Below are 18925 nucleotides of genomic sequence, written 5' to 3' on the forward strand. Positions count from 1 at the left end.
GCGGGGCTAAACAAGAAGTGAGTAAACTGATGAGTTCATCTTTGGTGTAGACTCTTTAAAAACCGCCGGCGAGCACCAGCAGACGGCTGACGAGGTCTGAGCGAGCAGCCCGGCTCCTGCAGGCGACAGGAAGGGATTAGTTTTGCGAGCCGGTCGGGGAGCTGAGCCACTCCGCCTCCTGAGTGACTGAGGAACACAAACGACCTCCGGGTCCAACTTCAAACGAATTCATCGGAATATTTAAAAAAGAAAAAATGGAGATGAACGTGTTCATTAATATTAAAGAGATCTGTCAGACATGTTGGAGAAGAAAAAAAAACCCTCTTAGTGCTGCACGTTTATTTCGCTCCATCAGGTCAAGATGTGCTCATCTCATCCTTGAAGTTTGCAACATTTTTTCCAAACTGCCATAAATCAGTCATTTGATGTTCAAAGCGAGATTAATTTGGATGTCCATCTCACAGAGCTCAAACAGGAAAGGAATGCAGGAAGAAAAGTCCCAGCAAACTGCAGTGTGTGTCAGAAAACATATAAACACAAAAATATTAAAAAAGAAAAAAAAAAAAAAGCCCCCTAGTGGCTGGCTGCAGTATAGACACGCCAGCCCATGATATAGTTTAACAATCTCATTTCATCTAATTTCAATGTCATAATTTGCAAACCTTTCAATGTTAAGTGCTTGCAACTCTCAGTCACTACTGCTCGGACTGTGATTTTAAGTCACATAGCCTTAAAACCGTATCCAAGGTCTTAATAAACCCAGATGTCGTCACATCTGTGGCATCATTATCCCAGATTTGATGTCAGCTCATCCAGGATATTACGGTTTAATTCACGAGGCTGAGCAGCAGTTGCAATGAAGCCTTTAGACATTGTGTCTTTTAATTTATGGGGCCGGCAAAAGTTTGAAAGAAAGATTGAAAGTCTGATATTTAACGCCAGCACCTACGCGTTTAGAAGACAATATCAGAAAATGAGTTTTGAAAGAAAAAAAAAAGTGTTATTTGCCCATAAGTATGTATGCATTTCCACTCTAACGTAAGTCAGCAGAGAAGGAAACACTTCCTGTGTGTATATTTCTCCCTCCTCATCATGTGTGACACACACAGCCGCTGCCTCTGATAAAAGGCTTCACCTTCAGCCTGATGCTGATGAGCAACAAGTGCCTGTCAGCCCTGGAGGGCCGCCTATTCCCTCTGTTCCACTCACTTCCAGCCGCTATAATTTGGCTGTGACGACACAAGCGGGTGTGTGCGCGGCCGACGGGGGACGGGACCGCCTTTGAGCTGCGACCGGACGGAGAGGAGCAGCGCAGAGCCACGTTCCAGGGCGACCATCGTCGCCACCTTACAGGTAAGCCAGGTGGAACATTTAAGGTGCTTTTTCATCTGCGTATCAACGGCTGCTTGAATTTACAACTGTGGAGTTTTTGACTTGCATGACTGATTCTGCAAAACGGGGGTGAGACGACTCTAGTTTTTGTTTTGGAACCAGCAGTGAAATAACTGCTGAATTAAAACAGTCACCATGACGTTTCCTCTCCAATAGATTTATGTTGGAAATGAAATAGATAAATAGTTATATTTTCTACCCGTACTAATATAATATGTCTCTTATTAATGATACCACCGTGTGTTTTCTGATATTCATACTCTTGTCTTTGCCTCTTCAAATTCTTCTTCACATCTTTTAGCTACCTCTTGCCAGCAGCATTTATTGATTGGCTTGAATGCTTAAATTCTGCAATGGATAAAAAAAAAGAGGCGAGCCGGCACAGTGACACAGGCCAAGCTTTAGAAAACAAAAAACATAGCTGGAAAACAGAAGAGAAAGGTACATTACATTGTTGTACATTACAAGTCCCTATTGGCAGAGCAGCTTTTCACTCTCACTTAGTTCTTTATTAGGTTTTAAATTCAGTTTAAATTCAGATAGTTTTGATATTCCTCATTTTCATGATTTTCAACTGCGGTTAAAACACCGCTTCATGCTGCTTTTTACCGAATCAAAATTTAACTCTGGCACTAAAAAACGAGGAGTTTATGTCAACAGACAAGCTGGGCAATTGTCAACAGACTAATAACAAATCAACCTTTGAAAGGAGGACAGGAGCACTTGACACTAGTTCTAGTGCTTGAACGGGACACTAGTGGGACTAATTACAGTTTGTTAGGGAGAGACGCCTGCACAGACCTGCCAAGCACCCTTCAGCTGCATAAAAAAAGAACACACGCGTTTCACTTTATCTTTATACCGACTGACATTAAAGGCGTGTCCACCGCATCACAATGTGAGCTGAAATATGGATGATTATTATTATCCTGACAGTACAAATGCAGCGCTGCTATCAGCACACGAGCAGCGCGAGGCTTGTTTCCAAACCCTTGAAGTTCGGAACAAAGAACTTCATTGGACATCTTTGTAAAAACACTGGTGGATGAAACTCCACTGTGTGTGTGTGTGTGTGTGTGTGTGCGCGCGTGTGTGTAAAATCAAGCACAGCTGCACTCTCCTGAGTCACTAACACAAACAAATGATCCGAGCTGCTTCCGCTGATGAGACAGAACGAGTGAAAGAGAGAACTCTCTTTATTTTTCCCCCAGAGGGAGTGGGGGGGGAAGGGGGAGGGGGGAGGGGGTGCAGAAGGAGGAAGTGACTTTACCGTCTTTGGGGACGACGGGGCTGGACGTCCTACCCACTGGGCTGGAATGTTTGGGGCCCCGGCCGGGGATTTTCAGTCCGCTGGACTTCAGCATGTTCATTCTACAGTGGCAGGACCTGAGAGCTCCTTCTTGGGTGACCAAGGTGCGCTGACGGGGGTCCTAGATGTCGGAGCGGTGGCTCTCGCTCTCCATGTTCAGCTGTTCAGCAGGATGGGAAGAGGAGGGAAAGAAAGGGAAAATGTGGAAACTATTACAGTGTGACAGACCACAACTTGTAAACAGGAAGTGAGCACTACTCTGTCTTTAAGACCTAATTACAATTTTTTTTTTTTTTACTATTTTGTGGATTCTATAAAGCATCAGGAGGTTTTAGGGGTAAAAACAAACATTATTTCAGCCTCTACGTTCCAAATTCAGCCTTAATATACAGGCAGGTTTTGCTTGGCATTTTAAAATCTGGTGGACGAATCGATCTGGGAGAAGACTCCTCCTGACTCATGTTCGGCCACAAACCACGACAAGAAGTCACGAGTTTAGGAGCAGTGCTGTGGGAAATGCTGTATGAGAATAAACCCTCTGGTCCTCTGGTGTGACGTTCACATGTAGAAAGACAGACTGTTAATGTCCCAGAATCTTACTGTTTTCTGAGTAAAGTAAAGGATGCACTTCTGTCGTTTCTACAGCTGCAACATTGAGCCTAAAACACTATTTTGAAAGGAATATCTTGCATGCACTCTGAGGCTGTATATTTACTTTTCTTGAGCAAAGCAGGATCAACACTGCACTGCACTGTTTATTTAGAGGTCCCATGAAATTCCACTTACCAACGGTTTCTCACAATAACGTCTATCCCGTTGGTAGAAATGAGACAAAAATTCCATGTTTTACTTGTTTTGAATTTCAGTAAGTGTAAGCTAAAACGTCAGATTCTGAAAAGCAGGAATTTGTGATGTCACAAAGGGCTTGGATACCTCTTCCAGGTTAGCGACAACAACCCCAGCCAGGTGCTGGCTCCACCCTCTGTGACCGCCTTGTTTTGGTCTCCCTTCCAATCGTGTCGAAGTACTATCAAGAAGCTAAAACCAAGCATTTTAGCAGGTGGCTGTAAACAAAGGGCTAAATACAACCTGTTTCTATGGGTAAGTAAACGTGCTAGTCTGCTTTGCTGGAATCCCAGATGACGATTAAACTCCGAAAATGGCTACGACAGGGGACCTGACAAGCCCAGGTATCACACAGTCTCAACCATCCACTATATCACTGTCTGGACTATTCCTCTGCAACGTTCCATTCAACTTCATCCATTCCTGCGGAGCACCGTTGTGTCAGGAAACAATGTAGGCCGGTGCCTAAGTGGAGCACGGCCTGAAAAATAATGGCCCCAAAAGCCATTAACGGATGATGTTGTTGCGCCTCCCATAAACAAGCGCACATCTGGATGAGGCTTTTTAACCTCCACGCTGTTTGTGGATTATATTTCGGCCTTTATGCTGCTTTTTTTCTATTCACACACCCCCCTGTTTGATTCCCACAATGTTCCCCACTGCCTCATCCAGATAAATAAGATGTCCATTCTTCCCTAGAAACGGCAGACATCCTAATCAAACCTTGTCGGGAAGGATGACTGTTTTTTTTTTTGTTTGTTTGTTTGTTTGTTTTTTAAAGGAGTGAACCGACAAGGCCTGCGAGCTACTGAGCTACACTTCCGTCTGCAGAGATCCAACAAACTACGTATTTTATTTCTTAAAAAGTAGGATTACATGTGTTAACACAATACCGGAGCCTTGGCTGGATGCTGCGCACCTCAGCCTAATAGATGTAACCCAACGCCGGTGTGATCCATTGTTGTAGCTGACTGCGGCAACGTGCTCGCACGCTGCCCTTCACTTCAACACACCCTAAAGCCCCGAGAAGACCGCATCAGCACCGGGGCCGTCATCTAGTGAAAAAACACACACAATGAGACACTCACCTTTCTGTGAGGGGGGGGAAAACATCCGAGGGATGTCCGAAAGGACCGGAGAACTTTGGCTTTCCTCGCCGGGGGTGGGGAGGAGGATTAGTGGTTGCCACTCCCTGGGATGCAAATATGGATGCTGGATAGAAAGAAAAAAAAAAAGAAAACAGGGGCAGAGCCGGCGTGGGTTCGGTGGATGATGGCAACGCGGCAGCGGCCGGTTCAGCTAGCACTGTGCCGCTTCATTCTCTGGCGATGCTGCTAGCGTAGAGGGACGATGGTAGAGGAAGAGGGGGTGGTGGAGGAGGAGGAGGAGGAGGAGGGGGAGATGAAAAATATTGAGTCGGACGCACACGCACGCCCCGGCGGATTGTGTGCAGCCTTCCCTCCCCGCTGCGAGCCGAGCAGCAGCAGCAGCAGAAGCCAACTTTCCTCCGCTGTCTCTTAAAAAAGCGTCACCAAAAAAAAAAAAAAATCTTCCGGTGGGTTGGGCTCTCCTGGTCAGCTTCCCTCTTCCTCTTTTTCTCCTTCCCCGGTGTTTCTCTTCCCCGGCTGCTGTTAGCAGTGCACGGTTAGCCGTTCTTAGCACAGCCTCCCCGTTTTTTCCCTTTTTTTTGGTGACTCAACCCACCGGCTAGACTGAACAAAGACGGGCTGTGGGAAGAGAGGAGCCTCCCGAGGGAGCCACTGCGAGCGAGAGAGCGCGCGCGCGCGCGCGCGCACACACACACACACACACACACACACACACACACACACACACACACACACACACACGAGCGGTGTGACGTATTCCTCTTGGAAACACGGACATTGAAACGCATCCGTGGCCTTTTTGGCCGGTGCTCGCCAGCCACACGGCGTGATTCAGCAGTTTACAACAGGCTCTCCTATCGCTTCATATTTCGGCGTCGATGAATTCACGATAACAGCAGCGTTTTTGTCACAAAATTCTTACATTTATGCCATTTTGGGATTCGGACTGCAATGTTTAGGAACTTATTTTAACGAGTTTTTTTATTTTTTTTATTTATATCATTATTATTATTATTGAAGGGAACGACCGAAAATATTAACATGTAAAACAATACAGGGCTATCAAGAACAAACTAAAACGACATATTTCGGGCTTCCCACGTCTTTCTTGTGTCTGAAGTGTCATGCTGTGGTCATGCCCACAGTGTTTTCCGAATTATAACAGAACCGTGATAGAATAAAACGATATGTGCAGGACTGTCGATATGGACAATATTTTATCAGTGGGTGGTGCGAAATCAATTCAAGGCGTTTCCGGTTTCCGGTGAAGACCTGGGATTGGTCAGCTGGTCTGCCCCGGGCGTGTCCTAGTTTGACAGCTGTACCGCGAAACTGAAGCCTGCACGTTTCTCTTTTCCCCTGGAAAGACCGGAGGCTGATCCATTCATTATTTCTTTATGGGTAAATGCCGTGATTATGGATTATTATATTCCTCATTTGATGTACACTTAAAAAAAATGTTTTAAGCAAATACATCAAAACTAAACAATCAACACGTTTAAGTAATCTTAATCAATCTCATTCATACACTTTCACTTTGAATGACACTTGTTACCTGTTCCATCTGCAACGTCAGTATTATTATTATTATTTTACTTTTGCTTTAAAGGGAGAAAGTGTTTTTGTACATTGAAAAAAAAGTGCATTCCCCTTGATGCACCACCAGAGGTCGCTCGTCACTCGTTTGTAAATGAGAACCCTGAAAAAAGGGAGAAACAGGAGAACTTGAAGGTGTCCTCGAAAAGAAATATACATTTGGTTCTCTTGAAAACCTGATGGGCATTAAAATCTAAGGATAAAATCAAATATAAATAATATAATATTTAATATGTCTCTAAACCTTCAGTTCACGATTTTGAATGTCTCACTAAAACCCTCTAGTGACAAGAAAACCGACATTAACCCTATTTCAGCCTGACAAAGAACTTAACTGAAAAAGTGATAAGCAAACAAACAAAACACCTCCGTGACACTGTATGACATAGGACCAAACAGAGCAATTGGCCAAATCAGTCAGACGTAAATCCATGAAAGTAAACACACAAAATATAAATGCAGTAACACAATCCCTTTTCTACTGAGCGTTCTGTGTGAGATGTGAAAAGGAGGAGATTCCAGTTGTAGCATATGAAAAAAATAACGGGTGCAGTTCTTCAATTAGTCACTAGAAGGCGCCAGATCTACTGAACATATGCAGAAAGCTGTCAAGAGAGACAGAAGCACCTGAGAGCTGGGGTCAGAGTATGATGGGTCAAGGAGATGAAAGAGAGGTGATGATTGAGGAAAGAAGCCAAGAAACAAAACAAAGATTTAAACTACAAACAAGATAAGATGAGGATGAGAATGTTACATAAAAAGGAGAGAAAGAGCAAGAGAAATGAGGATGAAAAAAGGGGGAAGTCTTGGCAGAAACTGTCAAATCGTCACTTCTCAAACTATGTTGGAGCAAAAAAATAAACAAATAAATAAAAGTCTATTAACCTTAGCTATAATATAAAATAATATGTAATATTGTGATATAAACAATAACTATCAAGGCACTGATTGGTAGAAATAATACTTAAACTGAGTCCAATGCTTCAGATTACAGCTGGATGGACTTCTTGTTTTGGGGACTAAAGCTGCTTCAAAAAGACCGGTCACCATTAGGTGATGTTCACACACACCCGTTCACGTCTGCTGACTTTTGGCCATGTGGCGCTCATTCCAGTAAAGTTACAGCGTCATAATCTCATTGTTTGCTGTCCAACTCCTCCTGCCACTTATTGCTGGTGCATAGCAGCTTCATTAATATGCAGCGTGTCCAGATAATGGCCCCACTGTGGTTTACCATAAAGGCCCCTGTGTTTCCCGGCCAGTGGACGTTGCCCTCTCGCCCCACTTCATGTTTTAGGGGAAGTGGTCCGATTACCTCTTAATCCCATTATGCCGCTGCCGCTGCAGCTATGCGAGGGCTGGTTGAGGGGATTAGAAAGCAAAGGCTTGAGGAGAGGATCGGCGCCGCACAGGCCGACTGTGACGGCCGACACCAATGTCAACAGTTTGCGATGATACAACTCATTGACCAAACGGCCAATCAGGGAGAGCGTGTCGTTTCACCTGCGGCGACATGGTATGTATGGCTGGTGACTATTGATCTGATGCTTGAAGCTATGGAATCAGTTAGAAACATGAAAGGGAAAAGAATGGAAGAGGCAGAATTGTTTGGTATTGTAAATCCAGAGTCAGGACGAAAGGCTGATTTTTGTGTAATTAAAAAATAACTCAGACATTTACAGAAAGTCTTAAAAACACAAACTGGTCAGGTTTTGAGGTAATACAAAATATTAAATGTGCCACGACATAATAGTTTTAAACAAGCTTTAAAACAGAGTTGCAAAAGGATAATAGAGGAATTAAAGTTCGTCAAGTGGAGCGGCAGAAAAAGCTGTTTTGTCTTATTTCTAAAGTGTATGATAAATCAAATTATATTCTTTCAGCAAACACGCTTATTTGAGTTCTAGTTTTCAGTGGAGCTGTTTCTTTTCCCTTCCAACTTTCAACTTCCTCCGAGTGGCTTATAACAGTATCGTATATAAAACTCAACTTGGACTAAGGAAATATGGGAACAAATAACAAAAAACTAAACAAATTCTTTATACGTGTTTATGATATTTCTTGGCTGATATTTGTTTTTTTTGTTTTTTTGGTTAATTCATTCTGTGAGGCTCCTCCACTGGTGCCTGGCATGAAAAATAAAGATCTGACGGGGTAGAAGAAAGATGGGACCTTTAAAGTCAGAACACAACAATGACCAACAAATGAAAATAAAAGAGAAATCAAAGGCCGTAAGAAGTGAATGAGAGGGAGGCGGGCTGTCAGTGACATCATCATTACTGTTTAATCAACTGCTTTTCTTTATTATGAAACGTGGGAGGACCGCCCCCCCCCCGCCAAAAAAAATGAAAAAAAAAACACCACAAAACATGTTGCGCACCAAGCGAGATCTGAACAAAGGAAGTGTCGTCTCCCTCCCTCATGTCTTTGGCTTCAGGCTGCTTCGTCCCGGAGTCGAGTTTAATTAAGACACAGAGCAAAAACAGCTTTAAAAGCAATTTTTCTCAGACTTCGGCACTCCAGACACAGACTCTCACCCCCAACATGAAAAGCAGCAGCTGAGCCCTCTTTTCTCGCTCTTTCTGTTGTGACACTTGCTGAATTAAACATTTTTTATTGAACTCCTTGGAAAAGAATAACATCCTGAAATATTCATGCTCTCACAGTCGTTCTGCTGAACATTTTGTCTTCCAGTGCTGTGCCGCTGCTGCTGCTGCTGCTGCTGCTGCTGGTGAGACTGAGGCTGTTTTTTGGGCTGAACGGCGAGACAATGATTAACCCGGCCGCCACTGAGGATACAAGCATGTGTGTCACCCATGTCCGCACCAGCAAGCGTGTACATGGCAGGAGGTGAAGGTCCGGATTAGTTTCAACTGTCACACACTCACACACGCACACGCACACACACACACAGCACACACTGTATCCTCATTTGAAGAGTGTTTATTTGCTTGGCCTGGATGCAGCTGTCTGAGTTCTACTGGAACTGGCAGCAGCACGACAGCAGTGACCTGCTGGAGATCGGAGGAACTTCTGCGATTCTGATGCCCCCCCTCCGAAAGAGTTCTGCGAGGGAAGTCAGCATCAGTGTGAGCTGAGACGTTGCTGGTGAAGACGGTCGCTGCATGGACTGCACCTTTATCGTCTCAGTCCTCATCGTCTCCTCCTTTTTTGGAAGATCAAATCCACAGCAAGACCAGCAGCTCTCTTGCAATCTGCAGCACTCACAGGTAACATATTGAAATATGAGGCATGTGTGTGTGTGTGTGTGTGTGTGTGTGTGTGTGTGTGTGTGTGTGTGTGTGTGTGTGTGTGTGTGTGTGTGTGTGTGTGTGTGTGTGTGCATGCGTGTGTGCATAGAGTGTTGAAGAAGGTAATTTGGTATAGAATATATAAATATATAGATGCTCTGAACTTATAAAACTTATAAAATATTACATTTTGGTATTATTTGTAAGATATCCTCTTAATTTGGAGGTGAAACTTGAGATGTTTGCAGTTGTTGATCAGCATTTTGCTGTTGAAATCTTACTTTTAAAGACGGAACAGCAACACAAAACTTCAGACAAGTTTAAAGGTCCTATGTCGTAGCAAATTTTCAGTGACTTGATTTTTTCCAGTGAGGCATCTGAGGGTAATTAATCATCTTTCTATATATATCTCCAGAAAACTGCATATTTAGCCCTCTGTTTACAGCCTTCTGTAAAGGTGGGGTGAACCTAGTCACTAACCTTTTTCCCCTTCATAAATCCCATTTGATTCCTGGCCTCTGACACCTGTTCACTAATTATTTACTATTTCATAATTATTAGAAGCTGAAAGTTTCTAGAAATTGCTTTGTCCAACAAACTCTCCTCTGTGTCTCCGCCATCATCGCCAGCAGCCGTGGCCATGGCTTCAGCGGCTCTGGAGCTGATGGGCTTCTTCCTGGGCCTGTTCGGGATGCTGGGTACCATGGTGGCCACCGTACTGCCCTACTGGCAGATCTCGGCCCACATTGGCTCCAACATCGTGACGGCAGTGGCCAACATGAGGGGCCTGTGGATGGAGTGCGTCTACCAGAGCACCGGCGCCTTCCAGTGCGAGACCTACAACTCCATGCTGGCCCTGCCCTCCGACCTGCAGGCCTCCCGCGCCCTCATGGTCATCTCGGTGGTGCTGTCCATCATGGCCATCGGCGTCTCTGTGCTGGGGATGCAGTGCACGCTGTGTCTGGAGGGCTCGGGGGCCGTCAAGGGCCGCATGGCCGGCACTGGCGGCGGCTTTTTTCTCACAGCGGGCTTCCTGGCGCTCATACCGGTGGCGTGGACCACGCATGAGGTGGTCCAGACCTTCTACCGACCCAACCTCCCCACTAGCCTGAAGTTCGAGCTGGGGGAGTGCCTGTATGTGGGCCTGGCCTCGGCACTGGTCTCAATGCTGGGCGGCGGGATGCTGCTGGCGTCGTGCTGCGAGGAGCACGGCAGCGGCCGTGGTCGCCGGCACGGTGGGGGGTACCCGTACCCGGTGGGGGGCATCGCCGCGATGGGCACGGGGATACGGACCGCATCGCAGACCTACCGTAACCCTACCATGCAGATGGGGGGCCCGACCAGCAGGGGGCACACGTTGGCCCGTAGCGCCAGCGCCAGCTCGCAGCTGAGCGCGCACGCAGGCCACGGAGCCAAAAAGCCCACGGCGGCAGGATATGACATCACGGGATACGTCTAGTGAGGCGGCAGTCGCTCCGTCATGCAGGATGGAGGTGAGGAGTTGAGGCTGCACGTCAAAATATGTTTGAATCCTACGAGTCGGAATTCTCGCAACAAAAACCTTCAACGTGTGGCTCTAAACCTCTGATGTACCTTCACAGTACATTCAATTTGCAAATTAGGTCCAACATTGTCACATGCCTGATGGAGCAAAAAGACTGACTGGTGACCATTAATGTGTGTAAAGGTCTAAAAATCTAAGTGAACAGTAAACTATTGCATAGTCAGCTCTGAGCTGAGGATCATTTTGAAACGTTAATACCACAAAGTGGTAAAAATGTTCTCACCACTGTGAGTTCTGCTGTGATGTTCTTCCTACGAATCTAGAACACATTCATGCTTTTTTTTTAAAAAAAAAATAAGGACAACAATGAAGTTCTTGACAAAGTTCAGAAAAATTTTGTACAAAAAAACTTTTTGTGATTTATAAGCTTGATTTAAAAAACAAAAAACAAAAAACAAAAACCCTGAAACATCAACCGCTAAAACGAAAGTGGATAAACATGTTTAACAACGGGTTATACGATGGAGCAATTAGTCTGAAGAAGAGGAAAAAGACTGGAGCCCTGAACTGAAGGCCAACAGGACATGGACACAAACAAGGCAGAACAAACAAATCTCAAACTGGGCCACTTCCATCGATCAATAATAGAGCACGGTTTGCGCGAAATAGGGGAAATATGCATTTCTATTTTTCTGATGATGTGCAATGATTTTTGTAATACATGTTACAGGTTATACCTATGAATTATTGATCTTTTGGCTTTCTGAGCCCTTAAATGCTGTATTTGTGTTGTCTTTCATATTTCACTAATAATCAGGACATTTCTGAAGAAACTTTGCTTTGTTTTTGCTTTAAATTATTAGCAAAAACCTTTCGCCTGTTTATGTATCAAAAATAAAATAAAACATTGCAGACCACTGCTGCACTTGGATCGGAATGTCGTTCGACCGAAAAACACCGGAGATAAGTAGACCACAGGGTCACGCACCACACACACACACACACACACACACACACACACACGGTGCCACGTGAGAAACCGACTTTTGATCATTTAGAACAAAAATAACCATAACACACAAACACCAGGTTAATGTAAAAAAAAAAAAAAAAAAGGCTGAGAATAAATAGTAATGATAAAGTAGAAAGAAAATGTTGCACTTTTGGCATAAATTCCATGTACCTTCATTAAGTTAGGGCCTTGTTTTGTGAAAAAAAAACAATAAATATGTAAATATATGTATATAAAAACAAAAAGGTAAAATAAACAAAAACAAATGACTCAGTTTTTTTTTTTTTTTTTTAAAGCCTCTTTAATGTGAAGAAAATAAATTATGTACAAAAATGGTGTTTAGAATTGTTTCCCCTGCTGCACTTCCTTCTCCCATTTCTCTCCTTCCTGGCGCTCACGGCCGAACTCCACAACCAAGGGCTTCCCGAGCCCTCGGTACCCATGGACCAACTGCAGGGCTCTCTTGGCCGTCTCAGCGTCTGCCAAAAGAAAACGAGTGAAAACATTGTTGCACAGTCTGCAGTTTGATCTGTTCCAGACAGAAGCTGTTTCTCACCCGGCAGAGTAATGAAGGCCTGGCCCTTCATCCGACCCGTCAGCAGCCGGTACAGCACCGGTGGACCGCCCTCCCGCTCAAACCTGGAGAACAGTGCCACCAGCTGGGCCACTGAGGCATGTGCGCTCAGGTTTTTCAGACACAACACCTACGATGACACAAAATGAACACTGTCCTGTCGAAGTTCCAGTTCATCCATTCAAGTCATAATTATGACATTATGTGCTTGCTGTGGTGACGGCTGGCGTCAGTCGATACCTTGGATGGGTTTCCCGGCTGATAGTTACGGAACCTGGGGATTCTCTGGATCCCTTCCTCAGATTCTCGGTCCTTCAGGATCTCTTCATCTGTGATTGGCTGAAGCTCGCCTGTCACAGTCAATGGTCCCACTGAGCCCACCTTCACAGCTCCACACAGACGACCGAGTGGCTGGTTTATTTTAATCTGAGCAGGAGCAGGAAGTGGAGAGTTTTCTTCTCTGTTCCGATCAGGCGGCTGTTCTGAGATATTTGACTTTACTGCTCCTGACGAGGTCCTCTTTCCTTCATGCAGCTGTGCAGTGATGGACTGTGGACAGTGGACTTCCGTCAAGGAGTCATGCGAGTGGTCACCTGAAGTTCTACATGGGGACATGTGTGATGATACAACCGATTCTCCTTGTGCATTCAGTTGGGGAGGCTCTTGTTTCCCCCTCATCAGCAGGTCATTGTATATCGAGTCCATTGAAGTGGAGGATGGCTCCCCCTGCTGGCTTTTCTGCTTGTTTTCATCTGGAACGGAGAGCAGCAGGTTAGACCTCCTGATTTCCAAACCTGTGTTGTTGTATTTAACAAGTTCAATAATCATTCTGGTCTATATCCTATTCTATTATTTATTTTATGGTTTTTACATACACTACCATTTATTACTTTAGGGTCACCTGCTCATTTCAGCATTAAACTCCTCTATAACCAGTTTTATGAAATAATGATCTTGAATGCTCTGCAAAAATTATGAGTGAGTGAAAATCAGTCAATCAGAAACACTTAACAATTACTGTTAACAATGTAGTGTTTAATGAAAACCATTTCCAATGTTTCCGGAAGAAGCAGATATTGGAAATGGATGGATGGATGAGAGAATTCCAAGAGTGGAATATTCTGTGTAAACACTAAAAGCAGGCTGTTTGCTATATTATTGTTAACACACAACTAAGTGTGACATAATAAAAGCTTTGTTTTAGAAATGTTTACACCGTTTTAGCAACTTTAAAGCATTCACACAGCACATCCTTACTGATAACGTTCGTAGAGCAGTCCAGAAGATTATTAACTATAACGTGTGTGGATACAACGAGTGTGTTTAAGCATCGTACTGTACAGCACCAAACAAGTAAAAATGTGGACAAATTTAGATGGTTTAACTTACAGGAGTTGATATCAGACAAATGCGTCTGCCTGACTTGTATTTCACATTCTAAACATTATTTTCCCCTTCCAATCAGCACTTGACAGCTCTCTACCTACTCCATACCTCGATGGTAAAGCGCTGACAAGAAGCCGAGGCGTTCATTCCCCTGGAAAAGCGACTGTTCAATCTCCATCTCCCGCCGTGAGAGCGGCCGACTGGCAGCAAACCGCTGGGGCCGAGACAGAAGTTCATCTCTGGCATCGATCTTGTCCCGGATTGCTTGAAGGCGCTGCTGCTTCGCTGCCGGGGCCGCGCAAACACCATGAGACTACATGGGTCGGGTTGAACGGTCCAGAATTTTTAAAACAAAGCTGTTACTCATGGTTTGCTGACAACTCCATTCCATTTCTTATGGTTTCTACATTTCACACATAGTGAATATATTTTGTATTAGGACATTTTACCTTCTCTGTGGACTCTGATGCGTGTCGGTTCTGCCAGAGCTGGATCTCTGCGTCCGTCAGGCCCTGCTCTCTCAGGTTTGCCAGTTCCTTCTCCCCGTCCTGCAGGGCCTGGAACTGGGAGAGACTCCTCACCCCGGCTGCCTGCTCCCCAAAGGGCCGATAGACTGCAGCTGGGGCAAAGCTCTGCCTCTTGGCGACACACCTGAAGAACACAAAGTGTAGTTGTTGTTGCTGTTTGGTTTTTTTTTTGCCCGGAGTTCCTTCCACTTTATACTGCTGCACTCGTTTCACATTCACAGTCCAAGCTGTGAGGATCCAAACAAAATGTTTTCTGACCGATCGAAGTCGACGTTAGTGTGAAGTTGCTGCAGCAGGAGGCTGTGCAGCTGCCGTTGTCCCTCCGTCTCCTGGTCCTCCAGCAGTGGGCCATCCTCACAGGATCTCCGGCTCACTCTGAGTAACACAGGCACATCAGGTCATACGTTGGCAGGATGTTTCATACAGAAGCAGAAGAAGGTCAACCTCCAAAAACGCAGCAGGTGGCAGCGACACAACACTATGCTATTAGATGGGTAGTAATAAATAAATCTAACAATCGAACAGCCAATCCACGTTGAATTAATGAACTGAGAAAGGTTCGGTGATAATAAAAGCCCAAATGTATGTGATTTCCTCGATAAATTACACTGACTTTTACAAAAACAAATATCACACAAATTCACACGAATATATCATATATATATATATATATATATATATATATATATATATATATATATATATATATATATATATATATATATATATTATAACCGATTTAAAAACACGTTTGCAGTGCGCTTTTCAATCCGCTGTGCTGCTCCACAGTTTATCTTAGGTCAGCACGTAACATGAATACTGAAAATGTAAACATTACCGCAGCAGAGAAAGCTAGCCTAGCTGGCTCGCGAGCTGCCACGCCAGGTTCAACGCAGGACTACAGTAACGCGTTGGAACTGCTAACTAAATCACGTTTTCAACGTAGAGGGACAACAGTTATAAAAACATTATTTGAGGGCACGTGTTATTGAAAATTATAATAATAAGACACTGAAAGCAATGACTTGTTTACCTCCGCATGCTTCCGCCGGCGACTTCCGTTCCGACCGCATGTAGGATTATGGGAAATGTAGTTGAGTCCCAAATAATAGAACTCGAGCCCTGGCATAGATATCTTATGAGGAAGTAGGACACCAATGACTGCATAATAATATTTTTTTTGACTAATTTATGACAATGACACAAAACTCTTATTTATGAAACAGCTTTTAAGAAAAATAAAAACAAATTGCGTTTATTTGATTTGAATCCATGCTAATGCCGCAGCTAAGCATGGATACGGCGTTATGAAACACGGAAGGTGAACAGAGCCACAGTGTACCACACCCCTTTTTATTGCAGAGGGTGTGGCTGCGAGTCCATCTGTCACTGCGCTGTACTGTGCTGCTCCCTCCGTCGGTGTGAGCCGCAATCCCAGACCTATTGCCGCAAATCCGTCCCACGTACACGCTTATACAAACATAATGTAGACGTATAGAAGGTAAACCGCTATCAGCCTCCGCTCCCTCCCCGCCCGGCTCAAGTGTCCTCAATTAGCCCGCTGGCTGACGTCATTAAGGTGACATGGGCGCTTCTCCTCGCCACCATCTCTGAGCAATAAACTGCTGCAGCGGCAGGGGCCCGGTTAAATGACCTGACTGCGAGCAAACCAACAAAAGAAATTGCATTGTATTTCAAAGTGCATGCATGATGCGCCCCTCTGCTTCATGCACGCCCTCCGCCGCCCTGCACTGTGCACGGAGTCGGTGTCAGGTCGACCGACGCGCTCATGCTCCAGCTCCAGCTCCGACTCCGACTCCAGCTCCAGCTCCAGCTCCAGCTCCAGCTCCAGCTCCACTCCTCTCTCCTCTGCAGGGCTGCGCAGCTCCTGACTGACAGAGAGATGAGGGGTGGGGACGCAGGGTGGGGTCACAAGCAGGGAGAGGCGGAGGAGGAAAAGGCAGTGAGAGAGAGCCCAGCCCTTCAACACACGGCAACAACACGCCGCTCGCAGAGGAGAAGAAGAGAGAAGCGGACGGGCGCAGAGAGAACTGGCCGCAGGAAGCGTTCGACGCCGCGGATATGAACTGAATAGAGAACCCCGGTGGGGGATTTATTGAGAGGAAGGCAGGGGGAATCGTGCTCCATAACCCGGCAGAAATCTAACTATAAAGGTGTGCGCGCGGGGAGGGGAGGGGGATTAAAAAGCCCAAGCCCACCCCGGTGTGTGTGTGTGAAAAAAGCAGCCCTCCTTCCTCTGCCTTGGAGCACTTGAGACAGAAGCTACACCCAAAAGCCCGGGCCGAGCCCACCTCCACCTCCCCTCCGCCTCCTGCACCGCTCCGGCAGCCGAGATGCACACGGAGACCCGTAACAAGAGAGTAAGTACATGATATTGACGGGCTAGCCCTGGAACCACCTCTTTCCCCGTGCGTGTGTGTGCGTGTGCGTGCGTGCGTGCGTACACAGCGTGCGCCTGACACTGTCATGTGGCAAAAAAAAAAGGGACCGTCAACCTGTCGTCCGCAGCTCAGTTTGGGGATTGTGTCATTGCCATTAATTTGTCAATTAGAATTTAGATTTTTTTTTTCTTCTTCTTCTTCTCTGTGTTTCTCCGTGGCTCAGCTGCGTGCATCTCGTTGTGGCTAGTGCTGTCATTTCCCACGGTTCGTGAAGACACCTCGCCGGCCCGAGTGTTTGTCTCCGTTCATGTGTGTGTGTGTGTGTGTGTGTGTGTGTGTGTTTTGAGGTTTTAGTTCAGGTTCAATTTGAAATGCTCTGTGATCTCAGACTGGCTAAAAGGGGAGGAAACGGAAGGAAGGCGCAAAACTGCAGCTCGTAGGACACCATCTTAGTCCTTTTTAAAGGGCCAGCAGCCGTTCAAAGCCACACGCGGTCGCGCACGCGCGCGCACGCACGCGCGCAAAACACTGGGAAGGCGCCAGGTGCACGGCCTCCAGGACCGACGTCACCTGGGCCCGAACGCCCACTGGCAGACGTAGGGACCCAAATGGAGAAGGTCAATTTAGGAATAATTGAACCCATTCCAAACACCACCATTTTATTAATTTGTAATAAATAAGTACCACAGGGGATGACTACTGAAAGGGTCAGCTGGCAGAAAAATCAGCGTTAGCTTATAGCTTGCACTGATAAACTTTAGCTAGCAGGGGCCAAATTGCACAATAAGTCCCACTTGGTATTTTGGACCCAAATCCGCCCACTACAAAAATTGACTGCAGTTGAGGCCATTTTTGAAATACTTCCCTCTTGCGACCCTTTGATCAGGCATCATATCTGTCAATCGCAGCCATCGAATCAGCCACAGAGAGAAACACTAGAATGACTAGCCGTGTAGCCACGTGAGTTGAAGTAGCTGGGGATAGTCAATCATTCCAGTCATGAACCAAAGATAGCAGACAACTTTCATCCAACTTTTATTCAGAAAAATATAGGACGCCCCCTCCCAGCATTAGAAGTAAGCTGAATGTTTAAATTGGATTGAAATCTTTTAATTTAACATATTTTTTGTGCAACAATCAATAAAGTGCAGCGCAACGCAAGCTACGCAGCCAGTACGCAGTTTTCGTGAATGGGTTGTGCAATGGTATTGCCTGCAACCATGTAGATTATGAACGCAAACTAAAAATAAATTTACGTTCAAGATAACTTCGAAATACGAAAATACGGGACAAACACCGTCCCATATCGATTTATATCGGGGATGCACTATTTTATTGCCAAATACGGGACAATGCTGTACTTTAAGGGACGGTTGGCAACTCTACAGCAGACTGTTGGTCAGGACAGTTAGCAATAAATGATGGGGAGTTTGGTTCAGTGGAAACACATGGTATATTACTGAGCTACAGATAATGTTAGCTTACTGTAGGCAGGAATATTACTTAGCCTGTTGTCCTATTTTTTCTGAACTAATGAGCACCTTTAGATTTAAAAAAAAAAAAAAAAAAATGTTATATTTGTATTCCAGTAGGAACATTACTAATACATTTTGCAGTATTGGCTGCTGTGTGCTGTCTTGGCCAAGCAGAAGAAGAAGCTACATGTTTCAGGGTTTTTCCCCCACCAGTTTTGGCCCATCACAGCGTGTTTGTGTATCAAGTCGAGCTGTCTACCCAAAAGTGAATTAAATCTGGCAGGTGATCACAGAGCTGAAGAAGCAAACAACCATAATCCAGCAGTCTGTTTGTTGTGAAGGTTTAAAGGGGAGAAGATAGAGACAAGGCTCAGTTTGGTTGCGCTGCCTCGGAGCTGCTCAAGAAACCATAAAAAAAACAAGTCAATCTGAAAAATTTGCACGTTACAACTCAAGTGATAATGTTAGAACCTTGAAGCTTCTGTTGGCTTTTATTGATGCAGTCCCTCTGAAATATCCTCTTCATTCTCCCCACAACCTTG

The 18925-nt window shown here is 45.2% G+C and overlaps 4 protein-coding genes across 9 annotated transcripts in view; 2 read left to right on the plus strand and 2 right to left on the minus strand.

Annotated features, from left to right (window-relative positions):
- clip2 (CAP-GLY domain containing linker protein 2) overlaps positions 1–5268 on the minus strand; it is a 29011-nt gene extending 23743 nt beyond the window's left edge. Inside the window, exons 1-3 of one of the 3 annotated variants that reach the window (XM_076031963.1) lie at positions 5252–5268; positions 4632–4759; positions 2663–2861 (exon numbers count right to left, since the gene is read on the minus strand). In XM_076031963.1, the coding sequence (XP_075888078.1) occupies positions 2663–2762 (100 nt within the window). In that variant the 5' untranslated portion in view covers positions 2763–2861; positions 4632–4759; positions 5252–5268. The other 2 variants (XM_076031962.1, XM_076031964.1) reach the window with 2 other exon arrangements.
- Positions 5269–8972: 3704 nt separating this feature from the next.
- Positions 8973–11944, plus strand: cldn2 (claudin 2). 3 transcript variants are annotated; one of them, XM_076031989.1, is made up of 3 exons: positions 8973–9108; positions 9219–9482; positions 10136–11944. In XM_076031989.1, exon 3 carries the CDS (start codon positions 10144–10146, stop codon positions 10960–10962), a length of 819 nt encoding a protein of 272 aa, XP_075888104.1. In that variant the 5' UTR covers positions 8973–9108; positions 9219–9482; positions 10136–10143; the 3' UTR covers positions 10963–11944. The 3 variants fall into 3 exon arrangements, with proteins under 3 accessions (XP_075888104.1, XP_075888105.1, XP_075888103.1); XM_076031990.1 differs by lacking the exon at positions 8973–9108 and having other exon boundaries at positions 9137–9482; positions 10133–11944; XM_076031988.1 differs by lacking the exon at positions 8973–9108 and having other exon boundaries at positions 9148–9482.
- On the minus strand, positions 11360–16106 carry rbm41 (RNA binding motif protein 41). The gene is made up of 7 exons (XM_076031984.1): positions 15540–16106; positions 14765–14881; positions 14429–14630; positions 14088–14292; positions 12834–13345; positions 12576–12723; positions 11360–12498 (listed from the first exon to the last, which is right to left on the minus strand). The coding sequence occupies exons 1-7, from the start codon at positions 15671–15673 to the stop codon at positions 12359–12361; spliced, it is 1458 nt and encodes a 485-aa protein (XP_075888099.1). The 5' UTR covers positions 15674–16106; the 3' UTR covers positions 11360–12358.
- Positions 16107–16510: 404 nt separating this feature from the next.
- klf8 (Kruppel like factor 8) overlaps positions 16511–18925 on the plus strand; it is a 42719-nt gene continuing 40304 nt past the window's right edge. The window contains exons 1-2 of one of the 2 annotated variants that reach the window (XM_076031986.1): positions 16511–16680; positions 16750–16887. In XM_076031986.1, coding sequence (XP_075888101.1) covers positions 16861–16887 — 27 coding nt within the window. In that variant the 5' untranslated portion in view covers positions 16511–16680; positions 16750–16860. The remainder of the gene's footprint in view (positions 16681–16749; positions 16888–18925) is intronic. The other variant, XM_076031985.1, reaches the window with a different exon arrangement.

The sequence above is a fragment of the Nelusetta ayraudi genome, unplaced genomic scaffold (assembly GCF_046127955.1).
Source record: "Nelusetta ayraudi isolate G7.1 ecotype Tasmania unplaced genomic scaffold, CSIRO-AGI_Nayr_v1 ptg000033l, whole genome shotgun sequence".
NCBI lineage: Eukaryota > Metazoa > Chordata > Actinopteri > Tetraodontiformes > Monacanthidae > Nelusetta > Nelusetta ayraudi.